Source organism: Lithobates pipiens, unplaced genomic scaffold (assembly GCF_037356315.1).
Source record: "Lithobates pipiens isolate NorthernLeopardFrog02 unplaced genomic scaffold, aLitPip1_a1.2 Scaffold_16, whole genome shotgun sequence".
Lineage (NCBI taxonomy): Eukaryota > Metazoa > Chordata > Amphibia > Anura > Ranidae > Lithobates > Lithobates pipiens.
In genome coordinates, this window is record NW_027507748.1 from 480,249,580 (window position 1) to 480,271,465 (window position 21,886).

General features: G+C 44.8%; 1 protein-coding gene across 3 annotated transcripts in view; it reads left to right on the forward strand.

The window, feature by feature from the left end:
- The window catches only part of UGGT2 (UDP-glucose glycoprotein glucosyltransferase 2), a 672,069-nt gene that overhangs the window by 47,390 nt on the left and 602,793 nt on the right, over positions 1 to 21,886 (forward strand). For all 3 annotated transcript variants that reach the window (XM_077483028.1, XM_077483030.1, XM_077483029.1), the window contains exons 7-8: positions 768 to 840; positions 11,005 to 11,105. In XM_077483028.1, coding sequence (XP_077339154.1) covers positions 768 to 840; positions 11,005 to 11,105 — 174 coding nt within the window. The remainder of the gene's footprint in view (positions 1 to 767; positions 841 to 11,004; positions 11,106 to 21,886) is intronic.

Sequence of the window (21,886 nt, forward strand, 5' to 3'; positions counted from 1 at the left end):
GTATAACCTAACCCTGCTTTAAACTTCTCCACAACATTATCCCTGACCTATCTGGTGTGTTCCTTGGCCTTCATGATGCTGTTTGTTCACTAAGGTTCTCTAACAAACCTCTGCGGGCTTCACAGAAGAGCTGTATTTTATACTGAGATTAAATTACACTCAGGTGGAATCTATTTACTAATTAGGTGACTTCAGAAGGCAACTGGTTGCACTAGATTTCAGTTAGGGGTATCAGAGTAAAGGGGGCTGAATACAAATGCATGCCACACTTTTCATATATTTATTTGTAAAACAAAATTGAAACCATTATAAATTTCCTTCCACTTCACAATTATGTGCCACTTTGCGTTGGTCTATCACAAAAGCCCAATAAAAATACATTTACGTTTTTTTTGTTTTTAACCTGACAAAATTTGGAAAAATTAAAGGGGTATGAATACTTTTTTAAGGCACTGTATAGATTTGGCTGTATAGAAGTAGATGGCTGCTGTTTATTAAGTTGCACAATTCTGCAGTTATAGAGTATAGATTATGCATTTCAGAATTAGTGTTATTTGCTGGTTGGGCCTCCATTTATTTACATGGACTGTGGAATTATGGATGTTAATTTGTGGTAGTCTAGAGCAAAAACAGAATGGGTTATGTTCCCCCTTAACACATCAGTCTTAAGATATGCACCATGCTATGGACTAAACATATCATCACAGTTGGATAAGTGTGCAGTCTAATAAAGTTATTATATTATGCATTTTTTTTTTTTTTTGCAGTCACTAATTCTACTACAAATTCATATGAAGGAATTGATGAAGACGTTCAAGGGTTTTATTTTGACAAATTAATGTAAGTTTCCAAAACCATGCACATGTGAATTTTTGCTACAAAGTTATGTTGTAGGAAAATATTATTTTCCGCTTTTGTGTTCAACTTTAAATAATGTAATGCTGACCACACTGGGTATTTCCACTGTTACAATGTAATTTGTTTACTGACTTTCAAAGTTTTTGCCCCCTACCTGGTTTCAGTTGTAATTCATTTTTTTAAGGTATATAGGTGGCAAAAGGATAGAGTGCACCCAACAATGGTGGCCTCTCCATACGGACACCTAATCTACATGTAGGGCGCCCTGGATGCATAGATTCCAATGGGGTGTTTCGTAATTAGAGCCAGAAGCTCTAATTAATATTCACTGTTGTCTTCCCGATTCTCCTCCCTTCTAATAAGGGTGCGGGTCCTGAGGCCAGATTGGCCGAAAGGAGAAGCGATTGTATTGGCCGCCAAGGAGGAGAAGATGCAGGGGAAGCCGCAGTGAACCCGAGGAGGAGGAGACGCCGAGGAGAAGTACTGGCCACGGCCTAGATGGGGTAAGTGCGGAGCTCAATGGGTTGACGATCGAGCGACAAGGGGAAGCGACCGACCTATCTTCCCGACCGCGGAGCACCAGCCACCACTGGCACCCAAGTACATTCTTTTTAATTTGCTCATTGAGGGACACAGGTAACATACATTTTAGGTTATACTGCTGCCTAAAGAGGGTTTGAACACTAGCAAACAAAATTGACTGGTATAATAACTCCTCCCATTGCCATCATGCTTTGCTAATGTCCCAAGAGGATTGCTACCTTTTCTCTGCCGGTAAACGTTTAACTGTTTTTATTGGCCATTTATCTAGGGCAGGGGTCCCCAAACTGTGGTCCCTGGGCCAGATGTGGCCCTTTGCGTGACTTTATCTAGCTCTTGGATGCACTTTTCCTTCCACTGACACCAATGGTGTAATTTACTCCCACTAATCACCAAGCCTATGGGATTTTTTACTTCCACGAATGCTTGGGCATTTTCTACTCCCTTTGGCCACAATCTGCCACCCCCCCCCCCTGAAGTGTGAAGGGCAGCAAACTGGCCCTTTGTTTTGAAAGTCTGGAGACCCCTGATCTAGGGCATCCTGCAGTTCTCCCTCAAGAGCTTGACACAGACAGCCCAGAACACTGTCTTGCTTGGGTCCCTACATTCCTCTGAGTCTTTCTTAGTTGGATCTGGTACCCTCCTCTGGTTTTTACCCCACAACAGTTATGCAGGTTTTCATGGGCCAAAGTGCAAATTTGATTGCTGACTTTGACTATAGAGGCAATAAGCATACCTCCATTTCCTTCCTTGACCGGCCTGGAGCATTACCAGCCTCTGAGCCTTCTGCTGTGGAGGCTCTGCCTTATAATGTCTCAATATCCTTGCTGAATTATGTTGTCCCTGAGGAGTCACAGGTTTACAGTAACCATTTCAGCTTTTCATGCATTGTGTGCCAACCTAAAAATGGTAGAGTTGTCTCTAGCCACCAAAAGTGCAGATTTGTGTCTGTGTGTGTGTGTGTGTTATCTCTTATGCTGCGTACACACGACCGTACTTTCTGGCAGAAAAGGTCAGACGGAATAATTTCATCGGATATTCTGATCGTTTTTTTTTTTTCTTCAAAAATTCTGACGGACCTAGAAATAGAACATGTTTTAAATCTTTCTGATGGAATCAATTCCTATCGGGAAAACCGTTTGTCTGTATGCTATTCCGTCGGACCAAATACGACACAAGGGCAGCTATTGGCTACTGTATTTAAAAGGGAAAACGCTGCGCTATAACAAATACTGAAAACTTCAAAACAGCTGCCAACACTTCAAACAAACAAAGTTCAGTGAATATGGAGTAACAAATAGTGCAGCGCTGGATATGTGTAAAAGAACCGTACATGAATAAATGTGGTTACAAAAAACAAAATGTGAATATCCTTAAAATACAACATAAAAACTGTGGATACTAAAGTGTTAATAACTAAATAGTGAGTCCCAGTGGGAAAAGTCCACATATATTAAGTAGTGCACAAATGTTGTGGTAGATATTCCTCACAAGGAAATCGGGGAGTCCACAGGTCAGGTGAAACCAAGGATAACGACTTGTCTGAAGTAATTTCAAAGAATAGGTAAAATACTCTTACCAGAGAAGATGGACTCATCTGTCATACGACGGTTGAGTCAACAGCGCTTGGGGTCCAAACATGGAACCAATAGTGGATTGATGGTAGTCCAAATGGATACTGGGGAGGCTTCCGATGTTATAAGACTATGGTGAACGTCTCTCGAAGCGTCTCTCAAAGTGTCAGGATTGGATGAGTCGCATTTGGGGTACCGGCCCCAAATGTGGAAGGAGGTCCACAAAAAATATAAAGGAAAAAGAAAGCTCCAAATGGTGCAGGTCAGAGGATAACCATTGGGTTTTATTTAAAAAAAGGTCATAAAAATAAACAGAATTATGACATGTGATCACAGAAAATAAATGTTAAAAGAAAGAAAAAGCAATGTGGGGTGCCAAATGCAAGCTATTGGTTACTGGCTATTGAACTTCCTTTTCTAGTCCCGTCGTACGTCATCTCATTCGAAACAAAGGGACTTTACTTGTGATGGCGTGTAGGCAAGTCCGTTCGGTCAGAACTCCATCGGAAAGTCCGGTCGTGTGTACGCAGCATTAGAGGTCCTAGAACTACTAAAATTTTCCAAATCACTACACTTTGATGTCCTATACATAAACTATGTTTGCCTCCTTTATTAAGAAGCAAGGTATTCCTACTGCTGATTTGGCATTGTCCCATGTTAATAAAGTATGTGTGATTCTCTTATAGTAGATAAAAATGGTGTTGCGCTCCAGCTAAATAAATGTGATAAACTAAAATAAACTAGCTAGTACCTAGGTAGCAGCAGGAAGGTGAGAGATAAATATTAAACTACGTGCTTAAATAAACTCAGACAATGTGCATAACCACTTGTGTGCAATACATCAAATAGTGCACTTGACATAAAGACAATCCCAGATCAAGTGCTATATAGAATCCAAAATATCAGTGAAACAGCGTGCAATACACATAAATTAATAAATTATATAATACAAATATAGACAGAAAAAATTTAAATTAAAATGACCTATATTAATAAAAATGATACTAAAAATATCAAAGGAGATGGAACTTATAAATGCTAAATGGTGCAACTTTAAAAGGTGCAATAAACAGTGATGATTAATAAAAAATGCACATAGTGCTAGTAATGATATTCGAACTCCAAGCACAATGGAGATGTGCTCTAAAAGCCAAAAAAGGTGCTCAAACGTAGCTCTTAAAATAAAGTTCACTATAATCATGCAAAAAATAAGTCCATTCAGTGATAGGCAAAACAATATCCTGCGTGCCCGGAAAGAAAGGGGGGGTAATTCCACCAGTACTCCTGTGCGTCTTGTGTCCTCACAATAGGTGCAGTAATTACCTTACCTTACTGCTGTAAGGTAAACAGCACTCCCAAAAAAACACTTGTTATCCGCTGGTGTGGGTTCAATAAGTAGTATTACTCTGGACACTCATTCACCGTAGGCACGTTGTATCATACAGAGAAAACAAGGGGAACACTCCAATAGTGAAGTATGTATTCACAGTTTAAATAAGAAACGAAGCTTGGGTACTCGCATTTAAATGAATAAAAATTGCACAATAACAAAACGAACGAGCGCCACGTTCGTACTTCCGGACGTCACTTCCGGTGTCCACACTAGCCAATTGCGTTCCTACGCGTATCGTCATGTGACTTCATCAGGGAAGTCGCATGACGATACGCGTAGGAACGCAATTGGCTAGTGAGGACACCGGAAGTGACGTCCGAAAGTACGAACGTGGCGCTCGTTCGTTTTGTTATTGTGCAATTTTTATTCGTTTTAAATGCGAGTACCCAAGCTTCGTTTCTTATTTAAATAAACTGTGAATACATACTTCACTATTGGAGATGAAGTTACACCGAGTAAATCGATACCTAACATGTCACTCTTCAAAATTGCACAGGCTCGTGGAATGGCGCCAAACGTCGCTACTTAAAAATCCCCATAGGCGATGATTTAATTTTTTTTTTTACTGGTTATATGTTTTGCGTTACAGAGGAGGTCTAGGGCTAGAATTATTGCTCTCGCTCTAACGTTCGCAGCGATACCTCACATGTGTGGTTTGAACACCGTTTTCATATGCGGGCGGGACTTACGTATGTGTTCGCTTCTGCATGCGAGCACATGGGGACAGGGGCGCTTTAAAAAAAAAAATAATAATTTTATTGTTCATTTGACTTTATTTTAGTTTGACATTTTTTTTCCCCAAAAATACATTTTTTGATCACTTTTATTCCTATTACAAGGAATGTAAACATCCCTTTGTAATAGGAATATGGCATGACAGGTCCTCTTTACAGTGAGATATGGGGTCAATAAGACCCCGCATCTCACCTCTAAGCTGGGAAGCCTGAAAAAAAAAAAAAAAGATTCTGGATTTGATCGTATTGGTGAGTTGGTAGAAGCACCGGAGGGCGGCGGGAGGGGGGGGGGGGTGTCTATGGCTGGGTATTGCAGGGTATCACCGACTATGGCTGGGTATATCAGAGTATGGCGTTGCAGAGTATTGCATTGCAGGATATTGGAGGGTGTTGCAGAGCATTGCAGAGTGTTGCACGGTATTGGCGGGTGTTGCAGAGCATTGCAGAGTGTTGCAGGGTATTGGTGGGTGTTGCAGAGCATTGCAGAGAATTGCAGGGTGTTGCAGGGTATTGGCAGAGTAATGGCAGGGTTAATTTTCGGTGAGCAGCGATGTGGGCACTGCAGATGCAGCCCACATCGCTGCTGACACCGATCTCTTCCCCCTCCGCTGTTCCGATCGGTACAGAGAGGGGGAGGGAGGAACCGGCGTCATAACATGACGCCGGTTTGTTTACAAGTGATCACATCCGGTCACGGATGCTCTCGAGTGCGCGCGAGAGCGGAATTCTGGGAGGACGTCATATGACGGCCTCCCAGAGATGAGAAACCGCCCTGTAGCCGTCATTCGGCTATAGGACGGTTATTAAGTGGTTAAGAAAAAAAGGAATTGCGCTAACCTATATAGACTAAAATTGGTGTGAACCCCAAAAAATATATGTACCAAACAAAAAGTGAAAAACAGCTGGAAATCTCCAGTTGTTACACCTGAAAAATAAATCGCCTAACAAAATGTATATGTGTGTATATATGTGCAACACTAGCCAACCAATATAGGATGCAACTGTATATCTCCAGTGATAACATCAAAGTAAAAAAAAAAATATTATGGATAGTGGATATTGCCCGTCTTGTTTCCAGTAGCTTTATCCTGTCTATGAACATGTGAAGAACTGTTTTGTTGAAATGTTGAGCTGTGGCGCGGGCATGTAAAAAGTTTTTGCAGTGAATACCTCTTGATGGACAACTACTCTGAGGCTCCCTCAGTAAGGGCGTTACTAAAAGATTTGTCTACCCCAATAGAAGCCTAGACCTTAACCACTTTCAGACCGGACCATTTTGCTGGTAAATGACCAGAGGTCTTTTTACACTTTGGCACTGCGCTGCTTTAACTGGTAATTGCGCGGTCATGCAATGTTGTACCCAAACAAAATTTGCGTCCTTTTCTTCCCACAAATAGAGCTTTCTTTTGATGGTATTTGATTGCCTCTGCGATTTTTATTTTTTGCGATATAAACGTAAAAAGACCGCAAATTTTGAAAAAAAATGATATTTTCTACTTTTTGTTATTAGAAAAATCCAATAAACTCAATTTTAGTCATACATTTAGGCCAAAATGTATTCAGCCACATGTCTTTGGTAAAAAAAAAGTCAATAATTGTATATTTATTGGTTTGCGCAAAAGTTGTCACATCTACAAACTAAGGTACGTTTTCTGGAATTTACGCAGCTTTTAGTTTACGACTGCCTATCTCATTTCTTGAGGTGCTAAAATGGCAGGGCAGTACAAAACCCCCCCAAATGACCCCATTTTGGAAAGTAGACCCCCTAAGGAAATTGATAAGAGGCATGTTGAGCCCATTGAATATTTTATTTTTTTGCCTCAAGCGATTGAATAATGACAAAAAAAAATTTTTTTTTTTTTTTTTACACAAAGTTGTCACTAAATGATATATTGCTCACACATGCTATGGGCGTATGTGAAATGACACCCCAAAATAAATTCTGCTGCTTCTCCTGAGTATGGGGATACCACATATGTGGGACTTTTTGGGAGCCTAGCCGCGTACGGGGCCCCGAAAACCAAGCACCGCCTTCAGGCTTTCTAAGGGCGTAAATTTTTGAGTTCACTTCTCACTACCTATTACAGTTTTGAAGGCCATAAAATGCCAAGATGGCACAAAACCCCCACAAATGACCCCATTTTAGAAAGTAGACACCCCAAGCTATTTGCTGAGAGGCATGTTGAGTTCATGGAATATTTTATATTTTGCCACAAGTTGCGGGAAAATTACAAACTTTTTTTTTTTTTTTTTTTTTTAACAAAGTTGTCACTAAATGATATATTGCTCATGCATGCCATGGGCATATGTGAAATGACACCCCAAAATAAATTCTGCTGCTTCTCCTGAGTATGGGGATACCACATATGTGGGACTTTTTGGGAGCCTAGCCGCGTACGGGGCCCCGAAAACCAAGCACCGCCTTCAGGCTTTCTAAGGGCGTTACAGTTTTGAAGGCCATAAAATGCCAAGATGGCACAAACCCCCCCCAAATGACCCCATTTTGGAAAGTAGACACCCCTAAATTTAGGGGTACACTAGTGAGACTAGGTAATAAATGGCGGGTGCCCTGAAACTATAAAAAAATAACTAACCAACCAGCGTCACCTGTAACAGTTATATGGTGATCACTGGTGAAAGGGTTAACTAGGGGGCAATTAGGGGGCTTTATGCGGTAGTATATGGGGGTCCCTGGCGCTATAAAAAGCTGCAGCGAACCTAAATACCTACCTGCCTAACTAGCGTCACCTGTGACACTAATACAGCGATCAGAAAAACGATCGCTTATTAGGCTGGGTTCACACTGGAGCGATGCGGGAACGCCACGAATGCGCGGCGGGTTCCCGCATCGCATGCCTCCCGGCGGCAGTTCACACTGCCCTATGCGAACTGCTGGGAGTGTCAGTGAAATGTTACTGACACCCCCAGATCAGTTCGCATATCGCAGTGCGATCTGCAAACTCGGATCGCATGGTGTGAACACCCATGCGATCCGATTCTGCTGCGGGCCAAAAAAAGGGTCCCGTGCGAATTTGCGGCGGGTGCGGCGGGTGTGGCGGGTGCGGCGGGTACGGCGAATGGCTGAACTCGAATCGCACAGAGATCGGATGTGATTTGCACTGCAGTGCGGTGCGAATCACATTCGTTCTCATAAACCGCTGCAATGTGAACCCAGCCTTAGTGACACTGGCGACGGGGGGTGATCACGGGGTTAAACCTTTATTGGGGGGGTTAGGGGGGTACATTAGAACTAAAGGGGGCTAACTCTAACTGCCCTAACAGTTATTACAGTCACAAATGACACCAATGCAAAAAAAAAAAAAAAAAAATGACATTGGTGTCACTGTGACTGGGGGGCAGGGGTAATTGGGGGGGTGATCGGGGGGTAAAGGGGGGGTGTGAGTGTGCCTGGCATGTTCTACTGTGTGTGTGAGTGTTGGTGCAACTTACTGATCCGCTCTCCTCCGTGTCGGAACGAAAAATACCGACACGGAGGAGAGAATACATCACTTCCTCTCCTGTGTTTACATTACAGGAGAGGAAGTGATGTCACCGAGGATTTCTATTCGTCGGGAGCGATCGCGAGGGGGTGGCCATGAATGAATGGCCGTCCCCTCGTCCGGGATCGCTCCCGTACGAATACCGACCGCCGCAGGCACCGGGCGGGGGCCCGATCGGGCCCCCGACCCGCGGGAGGCAAGGGACGTACATGTATGTCCTTATGCCTGCCCGTGCCATTGTACCGACGTACATCGGCGTGCGGCGGTCGGCAACTGGTTAAGTTGGGAATATTCCCTTCTTGGCCTGGCTCAAAATATGGAGCAGACGGTTCAGAAAAGTTTTGTTTGAATACTGAACATTCAAAGTCTGTAGCTGGAACTGACTTGTTGCTTGCTATATATGTGTCTCAGACACAACTCAACTCAGAGTTTTTCTTCCCCAAGTCCAACTGTTAGCTCCTAGACTTGGCCTCTTTAGTCCAAGAGTTGACCAACTCTTCACTTCTGCATAGGAATCATGATAGTTTCCTTCTTTGAGGCAGTTTATTTACTTCTAAGCCATTCTACAACCCAACACCCTAACATTGTGAGATAAATCTGTTCATTTTTTGGACAAACTAGTTATGGAGACACCAGGTCAGACACCTGCTGAGGTTGCATTTGGCTGGTGGCTCAGCAATCCAGTATTGAGGTTGGGGAAATCCTTCCTTCTGACTTTCTTAAAAGATCCTCACTATGTATACCAGTCTGTCAGCCTGGGGAGGAATCCTGTGAGAGAGTTGTGCAGGGGACTTGGAGGCCAGGGCAGTCCTATCTCCAAATTATATATACAAACAAACCCAAGGATAAACCAAGGAAAAAAACCAAGCTTTACTTACCACCAGCCCACAGACAACCAATAACCTGTCTAACAGTATGTGTTAAAAACAGGGGTTTAGTCTGCACACAATCTCCAAATTAGCATTTTTGCAAGGCTAAACAGCCCAACTACGAGGTCATCTCGAAAAGAATCCAGACAGTTGGGTTACACTACAGCAGTTGCATACATTAACTGTCAGGAAGGGACCAGAAGTCTTGCCGTGGCAAGAAAGGTAGAAAGGATTCTGCTTCAGGCAGAACTTCCTGTTTCAGCTTTTGTCTTCCATTTACATTGAGTGTACAATTGATGGGCCCCCACCATCAAAACCTTGATCAGAAGAAGGGTCCCTGCACCTGGAGGTGTTCCAGGTCCTGTCATCGGTAGTGTCAAATGCTTCGTGGAGTCTTCCAGGCGCTACCCTTACAAACAACAAGTGCTTCAAAATGACAGGTTCCCCCCCCCCCCCCCCCCGATCCTGCGGTACTTGGATTTCTCGATGATTTGCTTCCACTGCCCATACAAGTTGGTATAGCGGTTGGGGCATTTTGAAAAATGAAGTGCACACCACAGAGGCTGTATAGCATGATATTTGCAATGGCTAGCAGTTGTTGGTCAGTGCTGCAACCTCAAACCTTTGGGATATAACTGACCTATTTTAAAAAAAAGTGGGCTGAACAGCAATAGATAAAGTTTGTTCTTCTTCTTCTTCTTAATAAAGAGCTATATATTCTACCAGAAAATTCCTATGGGTGATGCAGCAATAGGACTTTTGTGTTTCTCTTTTTTATAGTGGCAGAAGGTCGTTCTGTTTTTGTGTTTTTATTGTCTCCATTTTTGTACATTTAATAAAGCGCGCGTGTGTGTGTGTGTGTGTGTGTGTGTGTGTGTGTGTGTGCGCGCACATGTGTGTTTCTCTATATTGCTGTTCAACCCTATATTTTTTTTTTTTTTAATATGTCAGTTATACATCGGAGGTTCAAGGTTATCGTCCTTTGTTTTGTTTGGTTCTCTTTTTCTTCCATTCCTTTTTTTTCTTATGCAGTGGATTGGCTATAAAACCCCACTTAATTGAGTGAGGGGGTGGTCTTACTGTGGGCTGTTGTAGAGTACCCAATCACTTATTTTATTTCTTCCTTTTGAATTGGTCAGTGGTGACATGTGACTACGCTGAGCAATGAGCTTTTTTTTTCTGAGCCCTGAAGAAATAAAGGATGCCGAAGAGATCGGTGTTCAAATGACCAGACCGCTACATCAGCTAGCGTGGGCAGGGGGAGATCATCATCTAGGGAGCTAATTGCAGCCATTACTGGCTGGTGGGGAGGGTGTTGTAATTTAGTTCACCATTTCATTTTTTGTGAAAAGGTGAACGAACGCTTTTAATTTTTTTGATAGACTTTATTTTGTATTGCATGACTGAACTATAAATTGGCTTGTTAACGAGTTTTTTATTTTGCGTGCTATTGCAATGTAATGCACATTACTTGTATATTGAGTATTCCTCTGTGTCTTATGTTTAATTTACAAATTCTGTTGGATTTTTTTCAAGACAAATGTATCCTGATCTGAAAAATAATTTGGTGGAGTTTCGAAAACATCTGATTGAAAGCACTAATGAGATGCTGCCTTTGAAAGTCTGGGAGCTGCAAGGTACATTTTTCTTGTTTTTCTCCAACATTACAGGGCATTTCACCAGCTTCTACATTTTAACTTTACTGTGCTGTTACTTGCCAGATCTCGAGTTGGCTTGCAAAGTTACTTACCAGATACTTTTTCTATGCCTTTTTGTGCACTACATCTTTTATACAGTGCCATCATTCACTGTGCACAAGCGAGAGCTGACTGCACTCTGAAAGTAGCACTCAATTGTATGTTCCCTCCAGATGTTCCCTCCAGATGTCCTGTATGCACAGTGTGAAATCTGATAAAGTACTTGACTGTTTACATATTACCCAGTGTCAAAATGCCATCCTTTCAACGAAAAGTGGCTTAAACAGGATTTGTTAATTCAAGTGATGGATTAAAGTGACTGTAAAGTCTAGTTGTTTGTAATTTTATAGAAACAAACAAAAAAAAGTTATACTTGCCTCCTCTGTGCAGTATATTATATGCACAGAGCAGCCCGGATCCTCCTCATTCTCGGGTTCCTCTTCGGCTCTCCTTGCCCCTCCCTTCTGTTCAGAGCCCCCACAGCAAACAGCTTGCTGTGGGGGAACCCAAGCCGAGTCACAGCTCACTGTGTCCATTTAGACACGGAGCTGCGGCCCAGCTCTACCCCATCCCTGATTGGCTGACTGACATTGACAGCAACGGGAACCAATGTCGCCACTGCAGTGTCTCAGCCAATCGGGAGGAAGCGTCTCGGATGGCTGATACACTCATGGACATTGCTGGAAGGAGATGGGTCTCAGGTAAGTGTTAGGGGGTACTGGGGTGGCTGCTGCACACAGAAGGCTTTTTCTCTTAACACATAGAATGCATTAAGATAAAAAAAAAACTTCTGATTTTAACTTTAAAGCCTTGTGCACGCCAAGCATTAAAAAAAGGTTGCTTTTAGGGGTGTCTGTGTTGTTGTGTTTTTTTTATTTATTTTTTTACCTATGTCCATGCACACACAGGGGTTTAGAGGCAGAAAAAAACTCCACTGCCCGTGTGTCCGGGAGCAGCTGCATTTTTGGCAGAAAAAAAAGCGCTTGATGCATGTAAATGTGCATTAATGTCAGGCGCTTTAGCGTGAATTCATTTCAGTGGCCAGAATAAATTATGTGGGTTAGGCAAACATCCTGTGTGCATGGGGCCTAATATATTTATGGACAGAAATTCAAGGTGGTAGTTTCTGAATATTCCATCTGTAAATAATAATCTTTAATTCTGATGGCACAGATTATTTTTTTTCTTTAGCCACTAACCAATTGTGTTTGAAAAACCGCTGCACAATTACTGTGATATATAAAAAAAACTGCAACACCCATTATTTTATTCTATAGGGCCTCTGCTCAAATCTATGAGGTGTGTCCAAAAAGCTTGGAGACTGGTCAGATACCTCAATAGCAACATGAACCAGGTGCGCGCATGCACACGGCCATCCAGAAACATGTTGAGAAGTGCCACCTAGCGTGGAGTACACGTGACCGTTAGGGTAAACTTGCTGCAGGCAGTCAAACGTAGTCCGTGTGAGAGATAGTGTCACAGTGCAATGGAGCAACGAGTGAACATCAAGTTCTGCTACAGATTGGGGAAACCGGCGATGAAGACGCATGAAATGTTGGTAAAAGTGTTACGGGGATAGAAGCACATGACTGGACGGTGGATGTTGCTGCACTATAATGCGCCTGTGCACTGTGCGATCCTTGTGCGACAATTCTTGGCTCAGCGTGGCATACTTGTTCTCCAATCATCCACCACACTCCCATGTTCTGGACTCCATGGACCCCTTTCTGTTTTCCCGCCTGAAGAGCGTCATGAAAGGCGCACGATTTGTGAACGTAGTGGCAATCCAAGAATGTGTGCCAGCGGTTCTGCAATTCATTAGAAAAGAGGCCTTTGACAGTTTCCCGAAGCTTTATGAACGCTGCCAAAAGTGTGTTCTGAAAGATGGCTATTTATTTTGAAGGTCATTAAGGCCCCTTTCACACTGTCTGTCCGTGTTCATCTGATCCGCTCTGCAGACAGATAGAAAAATAGGATTTTCCTCCGTCTGCAGAATCGGACCATAGCGGAGACGGACGACATCGGGTGTCAGCGGATGGTCATAAGCAGACACCTGCTATCCCATAGGAATGCATTTATGTCCGTATTTCATCCACAAACGGATGGATGAAATACGGACATACGGTCCGCATGTGTGAAAGGGGCCTAAAGGTAATTTGTATTGTTTTGTTTGTTTTTCTGATACTATTTACCAAACTTTTTAGACACCCCTCATGTTTATACAGTATAATGTTTGGGGGTTCTAAGTAATTTTTCAAGCAAAAAAATTGTTTTTACACGTATGTGAGAAGTCAGAATTGGCCCTATGTTTTAAAAGCAGCTCAGCTAAAACCATATATGCTTTGAGGTCAGTGTAAACAGTGTTTAACATTCAAAGTTTTACAGAGCTTTTGGTTAGAACAAAATTGTATGATGTGCTCTGTAAGTGCCTAAACATATGAACTGTTTGCAAAGTAAATAAAAATAGGCGCTACCCTTACAAACATACAAGTGCTTCAAAATGACAAATCAAATGATTGCATCATGTTTCGCATATGCATATAATCATACTGCCACACTGGGTGACAATGTCTTCTTAAATACAATGTGCTTCATCATGTGCAGATAAATTCCGCACTTACCAGACCTATGCGGCCAACAAAGCAGCCTGCACGCACTAGGAATAGCCTCCCAGGAGAAGGAGCCGGAACCAATCTGCTCATGACGTCCACTGTTGGCTCTCATTCACCAGAGACAAACACTCAAAAAGCCCAGAGAAAATATCAATGTACTTTTTCTTTAAATGCAAGCTTCCTGAAAACACACAAAATGCATTGAGGCTGGATTGCTGACAGCACTTGCAGATACTTCCCCAGCATCACTTCCGGTTTCGTGGAACGCATGAAAAGTGGTGCTTGGTTAATTCCTTTGGCAAGTGAGTGATCTGTGTTGGTGCCTTTGTTGGCACTATTTTATGTGAGTGCACATTTTATATTACATTCAATAAACTACTACACTAGATATTTTTTCTCCTGGACTTTTTGAGTGTTTCTGGTGAATGAGTGCCAACAGTGGACAAGGTCATTCGGTGCCCAGGGCGAAGATGGCAAACTGACCCCCCCCCCCCCGCCCATCTCCCCTGCTGAGCTGTTGTGTTCTGACAGTGGGCCCCGCCAGAACACTCTGAATCAGCGCTCTCTGCCATTGGCTAACAGCGATGATCGGGAGTCGGTCGGCTGGTGGTTTTCCAGCATGTTCATCCTACAGAAGCTGGCCAAACGCCCGGCTTCTGTCGGACAGATATATACACACACGGGCCAAATGTTAGCCAGTTTGTTTTTTCTTATCTGGCCATTGTCTTCCGACATTTGGCCCGTGTGTACTTGGCTTAAGTGACACTTTGTGGGAACTGACTAACTGCCACATCACCAGTGACACAAATACAGTGGTCAGTGCTAATATGCACTGTCACTGTATTAATTAGACTGGCTGGGAAGGGGTGAACATCTAAGGGCAATCAAGGGGTTAATTGTGCGCCTAAAAAATGTGTAATGTGTTCTGCCTTTTGCTACAATTTGATTTGCTTATTTTGCCTGCTTTGCAGGGAAAAGAAACGTGACCATTCCCTTTGCACAGAGCCCTGTATTGAATGTCAGCACAGAGCTCTGGGCTGTGATTTGACACAGCCATTTAGCAGGTCCCAGCCATGAATCATTGGCTGGGATCTGCTGATGGTCTCCTGCTGTGTCAAATCACAGGGGAGTAGGTGGGTGAGGGCATGCACCCTAAACTTTCACATTGTAGCGATGCGGGAACCAGCGCGATTCCAACGCCGGTTACCGCATCGCATCTCTTGCGCAGGCAGTTCACACTGCCTTCTGTGAACCGCTGTGGGTGTCAATACAATGTTAATGACACCCCTAGATTGGTTCACAAATCGCAGTGCGAACTGTGGATTATGACAGGAATCGATCACATGGGTGTAAACACTCATGCGATCCAATTCCAGTGAGAGAAAGTCACACACAGATCTTACAAGCTGATTGCCTATGCTGTGCCCCCCTTCCTCTAGTAAATTTTCCCGCACAGGGCATCTGCCCCTTCTGCCCCCCTTTGTACCAGCCCTGATGAGCAGATTGGTTCCATGTCAAAGAGAGTAGAAACAGATTTGTGTGGATTTCCCACCCACGTCCCATTCACAGCTCCAGAGGGCTGTTAAGCTTGTGTGTAACCCTGGAAGTTGCAAGGCAAACAGACTATAGAGTTTCATTTGAGATCCCCTCCCCCTTATAAAAAAAAAATCAGGAGTGGTTTGATGAAGTTATAGGAAAGTACTAACTGTAAAAGGAGGTCTTGTAGGAAAACCAGGAGGAATCCACAACAGCTCCTTGGAGCCAGAGTGAGTTATTTATATACAGTGCCATTTGACCCACTTAGAAATAAGGGGTCATACATTTCTGGTGAGCGTGGTTTGAGAGGGAGCACACGTGGAATCACCATGATGTCTGCATGGAAAAGGCACATTCATACTGCATTTTTTAAAGATTGCTGGTGTGCGTGTTTTTGAGTATATTTTTAGCTTTATTTTAACAGTTTACACATTAAACGGGGAAGTGCATTGTAGTCCATACTAATATAGGAGTACACAATTGAAAATACAGTCGCTAATCTTTTCACTATGAGTCCTAGCATTTGAGGTTTTGATCACCACTGAAGAGGGAGGTGGTTTGTAGTTCACAATATTGGATTTATACATTTTTAAATCCACTCCACCAGTCTGGTAACATAGCAGCAACGCACCCCTATTTAGTTAGTCATTACATTACCTTGAGGTAGATCATTGGGTGACTGCTGCTACTACATATTCATCTTATTATTCCACAGGGCAGAATTGATTTTAATGTAGAACTGAATGTAAAACAAAGATTTATTCAATAAAATGGTCAGCAAATCTGATGATACTACTGAATGTAGAACCTTAAAGAGGAGCTGCACCTTTTTAAAAAAAAAAATATTAAAAGCTAGCAGCGACAAATATTGCAGCTGCTGACTTAATAAATTGACACTCACCTGTCCCAGGATCCAGCGATGTCGGCAGCAGATGACGAGCAATCGCTCGTCCCTCCACTGCCCCCGCCGCCATCTTCTGTCAGGGAATCGGGAAGTGAAGCATTGCCGCTTCACTGCCCGGTTCCCTACTGCGCATGCGCGAGTCGCTCTGCGTGTCTCCACTGGTCCCCGCTGTGTCCTGGGAACTGTTTCCCAGGACACAATGGGGGGGGGGGGGCTGGGCATCTGTGGCTAGCTTGTCCCGGAAGTGGGTGCAGATACCTGGATTATCCAGGTATCTGCACCCCTCCCCCCTGAAAGGGGAGGGATCAGATGAGCGGAACGTCCACTTCAGGGTGGAGGTCCGCTTTAATGAAGACACTGTTTTGATATTGATGTCAAATTAAGACACGGCTGAGGGGTTCAGTTTGCAAGGGAATTTTACCCTTGGCGTAGTGAATTTGGTGAAAATTCACTTTGCAAAGAATACATGACTTGAAAGGAAATAAACATTTTATTTTATTTTTTATTTTTTTTGCTTGAATGCTGGAAGTCAGCAGAGCTCCACCTCCTTCACTAAGCTAAGGGTTCCTTTGCAAAAATGCCTTAAGGCAAGCCATGCATTTATGAAAGCTTTTCTGTCCTTCAACTGTGGTCAGTGTTGATGAGGGAATCCCTCCCGCTGTGATATTCTAATAGTGAGAGGTTGCACGGCTATCAAAGTACAACGATCTCTGCTGACCGCTATACCCACTAGCAGTGACCAAGCAAAAAAAGACCTGACAGGCTGGTTGTGCTGCAGTTGATTGATCATCTGTAGAGCAACCAACCTGCACATAGATGGATCCAGATTGATTTCCGATCCCTCTTTGGCCCGCTTTTAATCAAATCAACCTAAGTGTGAACTCATTTTATGTAGTGTTGCAATAGCAGTCAATAGTGTGATGGAAAATTAAGTGTGTAATGCTGTACAGGGCCTTGCTGATTTTTTACAGCATTTAAAGTGGTTGTATACTATTCCCTCAGTATGCGCCGCTGACTGCAGCGGCGCATGCGCACAAGGGGATTCTTGGCTGAAAGCCCGGCAGTGGCCGGACCCGGCCGGGATGAAATCTCCCGCGCGGGAGTGACGGTATCGCGGCTCCGGCCACTCACGGCGCTGCAGCCGCGATACCCGGAAGAAACGCAGAGGGAGCTCCCTCGGCGTGTCAGCTCCCTCGGCGTGGATCGGACCAGATGTCGGGGCCTCGTTCTAAGGTAAGTATTTCATAATGAACTAGTATGCGGTGCATAACTAGCTCATTATGCCTTTTCCTTTGCAGGTAGAAAAAAACATCTGCGGGTTTACTCCCGCTTTAATTTTTCTTTCCCTAAATAGCTATTTTGATCCCATTTGTATATTAAAAAAAAAAAGGTGACTGTATGGTACATGGTTTCAAATTGTTTATTGCTTTCGTTTTTTGAATGGGTATCTCTGTTTAGAAGTATGTGTTTGGTTATAAATATTGGTTCAGACGTTATCACCCGCTTGAATGGGTTTTTCAGAAAAGTGGGTTGTACATAATATAAGATCTTATTGCTGTATGTGTGGAACCTAGAGCAAATTTGGCTGATTCATTCTCTGTACTTGTTTATCTAGCAGATTTTTCTGGATACCTTCTATCTGGAGAAGTCCTCCCTCCCTCCCTCCCCCCTCCTAAATGGGGTACTTGTGCAGTTAAAACATACAACCAATTAACAATCATGCCTATTGGGGGCGTGGCCTGGATGGCGAACTGAGAGGACGCATGGTCTAGAGCTCTGCTGGTGATCCAACATTAATCCTTCTTTTTCAAGCACAGTTTACTTTTAAAAAGACCCCGAGTTGCTCCCGAGCTGCTCCGGATGCCCTGCAAGACCTGACATAGGGGGAAAAAGCTTTATTTCCCGTCCGGCTCGGAGGTTGTTACCCCGAAGGAGGCCCCGGACGTGCCGGCTCCTGCTGCAAAGGCGCAAAACATGGCGACGCAGACCGCAATGGAGGAGCGATCAGAGGAGACTCAGCCGGGATTCCAGGACGTGATGGCGGCGATCGCTACCTGCCAGGCTACATTCACGAGTAAGATTGAAGCGGTGCAGCTGGACGTGGGACTGGTTTGGCAAGATCAGAACAAGCTCCGTTCCCGGGTTTTGGAGGTGGAGCAGAGAACGGGCCACACGGAGGATACTGTCCAGGAACACGCTGTATCCATCCGCACCCTACAGACGAAGGTACGCGCTTTGGAATATAAAGTGGACACCGCCGAAAATAGAAACCGAAGAAATAACCTTCGGCTTGTCGGTTTGCCGGAGGGTGTGGAGGGAAGGAATCCGATCGTGTTTGTGGAGGAACTGCTGAAGAGCTTGCTCCTGGAGGCGCAGTTCTCCTAGTATTACACGGTGGAGCGCGCTCATCGGATCCCCCCGGTCCCTGGACCTCCTGGCGCCCGCCCACGTACACTGATCTTCCGAATGCTTAATTTTAGAGATCGGGACGAGATCCTCTGAGCGGCACGCAGAGTGGGCGAGCTGAAATGCCAGAATGGCAATTTACTTTTTTTCCCGGATTACTCCATGGAGACACAGAAACTTCGTAGATCCTTTGATCAAGTTAAAGTGGGTCTGAGAGCCCGGAATATAAAGTACAGTGTTCTCTTTCCTGCAAAGCTGAGGGTCCAAGATGGCGAAACAGTGAGATTTTTTACCACCCCCCGGGATGCGGCGGCATGGCTGGAGATGCTGCCTCCCCGCTGAGGAGAATAGCTGAGTGTACTGATGTCCCTTTACTATTTCTTTTGAATGTTTTGTGTCCCCCCCCTGCAATTGTTCGTATGTGTTAGCTGATTCTATTTTTGCAGTGGCGGGGTGGGACTGTTCTCTATGGGGGCAACATGGACGTACTGTCTCCTCTCTTCTGGAGTCCAAGGAACTTTAGATCCGGATTGAAGCTGGACTGGAGCGGACGTGGATATACCTATGTGGGACTTGGGGGAGGGGGGGGGGGGAGGGGGGGGATCGGATGGGTTCCTCCTTTTTGTTTATTCTGGACGTGTTTGTCTTATATCAGATGGGGGAGCCCGGGGTGGGGGTCTCGGAGTTGGAGGGTTGACCCCAAAGTTTTTGTGCCCCTGGGATCACCCAGGAGAATGCGGTTGCTTGTTATGTACCAGCATCTCTATCGATCAGTTGCACGTGACGGTTGCACATAGCTGACGCTCCCTTAACTGAGTAAACTACTTTTCGTTGTTATGGTTGGGGTTCGGGGTCTGAAACCTCTCCTGAAGTTGGTAGGGGGGTTACGGTTACAGTTTCTGTCGTTGTAGACTTTGGGGATGGTTGTTTGCTACCAGTTTTTGAGTCTGGAAGTCTTTGTGTTACTATAGCTGCATATTGGGTTGGTTGTATGTCTTATGCCTAATGCTATCTCTACTGTTAGGCCCGCGGGGGGTTGGTGGGGGGGGGGGGACATGCGGACCCTAAAAATGTCAATACTTTGTAAGTTATGGCGAATATTTCAATAATCTCTTGGAATGTCAGGGGATTGAACTCGGCTACTAAGCGCTCTCTAGTGTTCAAGTATTTGCAGAGGTACAATCCCAAGCTATGTATTTTGCAAGAGACGCATTTGTTAGGCAATAAAATCCTTGGTCTTAGGGGGCCTGGGTGGGCTCCCACTATCATTCCACCTACTCTGGTTATGCTAGGGGGTAAGTGTTTTTTGGGCCGCAGGTCTCTCCCCCTACAGATGTTGGATGTTTGGACAGACCCCGAGGGCAGATATGTTAAATTACATATGGTGATGCATGAGAAACAATTTGTGTTGGTGGGGTTGTACCCCCCCCCCCGCGGATGTCCAAGTACTGTATGATATCATGCACATTGCTATGGGATATGGCACTCAGGAAATTTTTCTACTTGGGGATTTTAATTTCGTACCGTCAGAGTATGGACAGACTGCGGGGGGCAGCCAGGCCCTCATCGGCTCTCCAGGGTTGGGCAGATACCTTTTGGCCTCACGGATGTGTGGCGACAATTTCATCCCCGGGAGAGGCAATTTACATGTCACTCAGCCTCTCACAGGGCATTGTCCCGCATAGATCTGGCATATGCCTCTGGTGGCGCATTGAGATGGGTGAGGGGGGCGGAACACCTGTCACGAGGGATCTCTGACCATGCTCCTCTGAACCTTACTTTGTCTCTGGACAGAGCTCTGGGTTTGAGGCTCTGGCGCCTTTCCAGATACTGGCTGATGGATGGTAAATTGCAGGATCCGATTATGGAGGCTATGTGTAACTATTGGAATGCAAATGGGGACTCTATGGATGTCCGTACGGGGTGGGATGCTTTCAAATCAGTGGTCAGGGGGGGAGTACATCTCTTGTATATCAGCGGTTCAGAGGGAGGCGGCTGTTTTGCGGGAGGCACTGGAGGAGAGGGCGTCTAAGTCTGAGGAGTCCTATGTTCAAACTCCCAGTGAATCTGCCTACAGTGAATGGCAGGGGGCACTGCGGGACTTGTCCCTTCATAATGTGGAGCAGACGAGGAAGGATATGTTTTCCCGGCAGAGGGTATTCGAACATGGCAATAAGAATGGTAGACTGCTGGCTTGGCTTGCTCGAGCTCAGGTTGCTTCCTCTCACATTGCCTGTGTTCGGGGTGCTCAGGGACAATTGGTGACTTCCCCTGGGGGTGTAAATGTGGAGTTTGTGGAGTACTTTTGGGGGATGTATTCCTCTAGGGCTCGTTACTCACCGGATGACCTACAGACTTATCTGAATAGTATTCCCATCCCTACTCTAACTGCTGAGGATACCCTAGAACTAGAGAGGGACATAACACTTGAAGAGGTTCAGGCTGCAATGGGGAGTTTGCAAACAGGGAAGACACCCGGGGCGGACGGTCTGCCCACCGAATTCTACACTCAGCACGCTGATCTCCTTGCACCTAGGCTGTGGGCCCTGTTTTCTGGGCTGAAGGAGGTGGATGAGTTGCCTAGGTCCATGGAGGAGGCTGTCATTTGTACTCGTACCCAAACCCGGCAAGGACCCACAGGAGTGTGCCTCATATAGGCCAATCTCGTTGCTAAATGTTGACGCAAAAGTTTTGGCAAAGATATTGGCCACCCGCCTGTCTTCGATCATTTCCAAACTGATCCAGGCTGACCAGATTGGCTTTATGCCAGGTAAGAGTACCGACATTAATATTAGGCGACTGTTCTTAAATCTTTCTATGTCACATGTAAACACGGGGTCCCGGGTCATTGCCTCCCTGGATGCCGAAAAGGCATTTGACTCGGTGGAATGGCTATACCTATGGGGGGTGATGCAGAGGTTCGGTTTTGGCCCTAGGTTTGTACACTGGATTAAATTGCTCTACCGGGCTCCAAGGGCCAGGGTTAGGACAAATGATTGGATTTCGGACTCTTTTGAACTGCACAGGGGTACGCGGCAGGGATGTCCCCTGTCGTGTGCTCTGTTTGCACTGGCCCTGGAACCTCTGGCGATTGTAGTTAGGCGGTCGCTGGAGGTCCGTGGGCTATGGATTGGGGGCGTGGAGGAGAAGCTCTCTCTCTACGCCGATGATACTCTCCTGTACCTGAATGACGCTGGCCCGTCCCTTACTGCTGCCTTGGCAATTTTTTACAAACTTGGCTCTCTATCGGGAATCTGTATAAA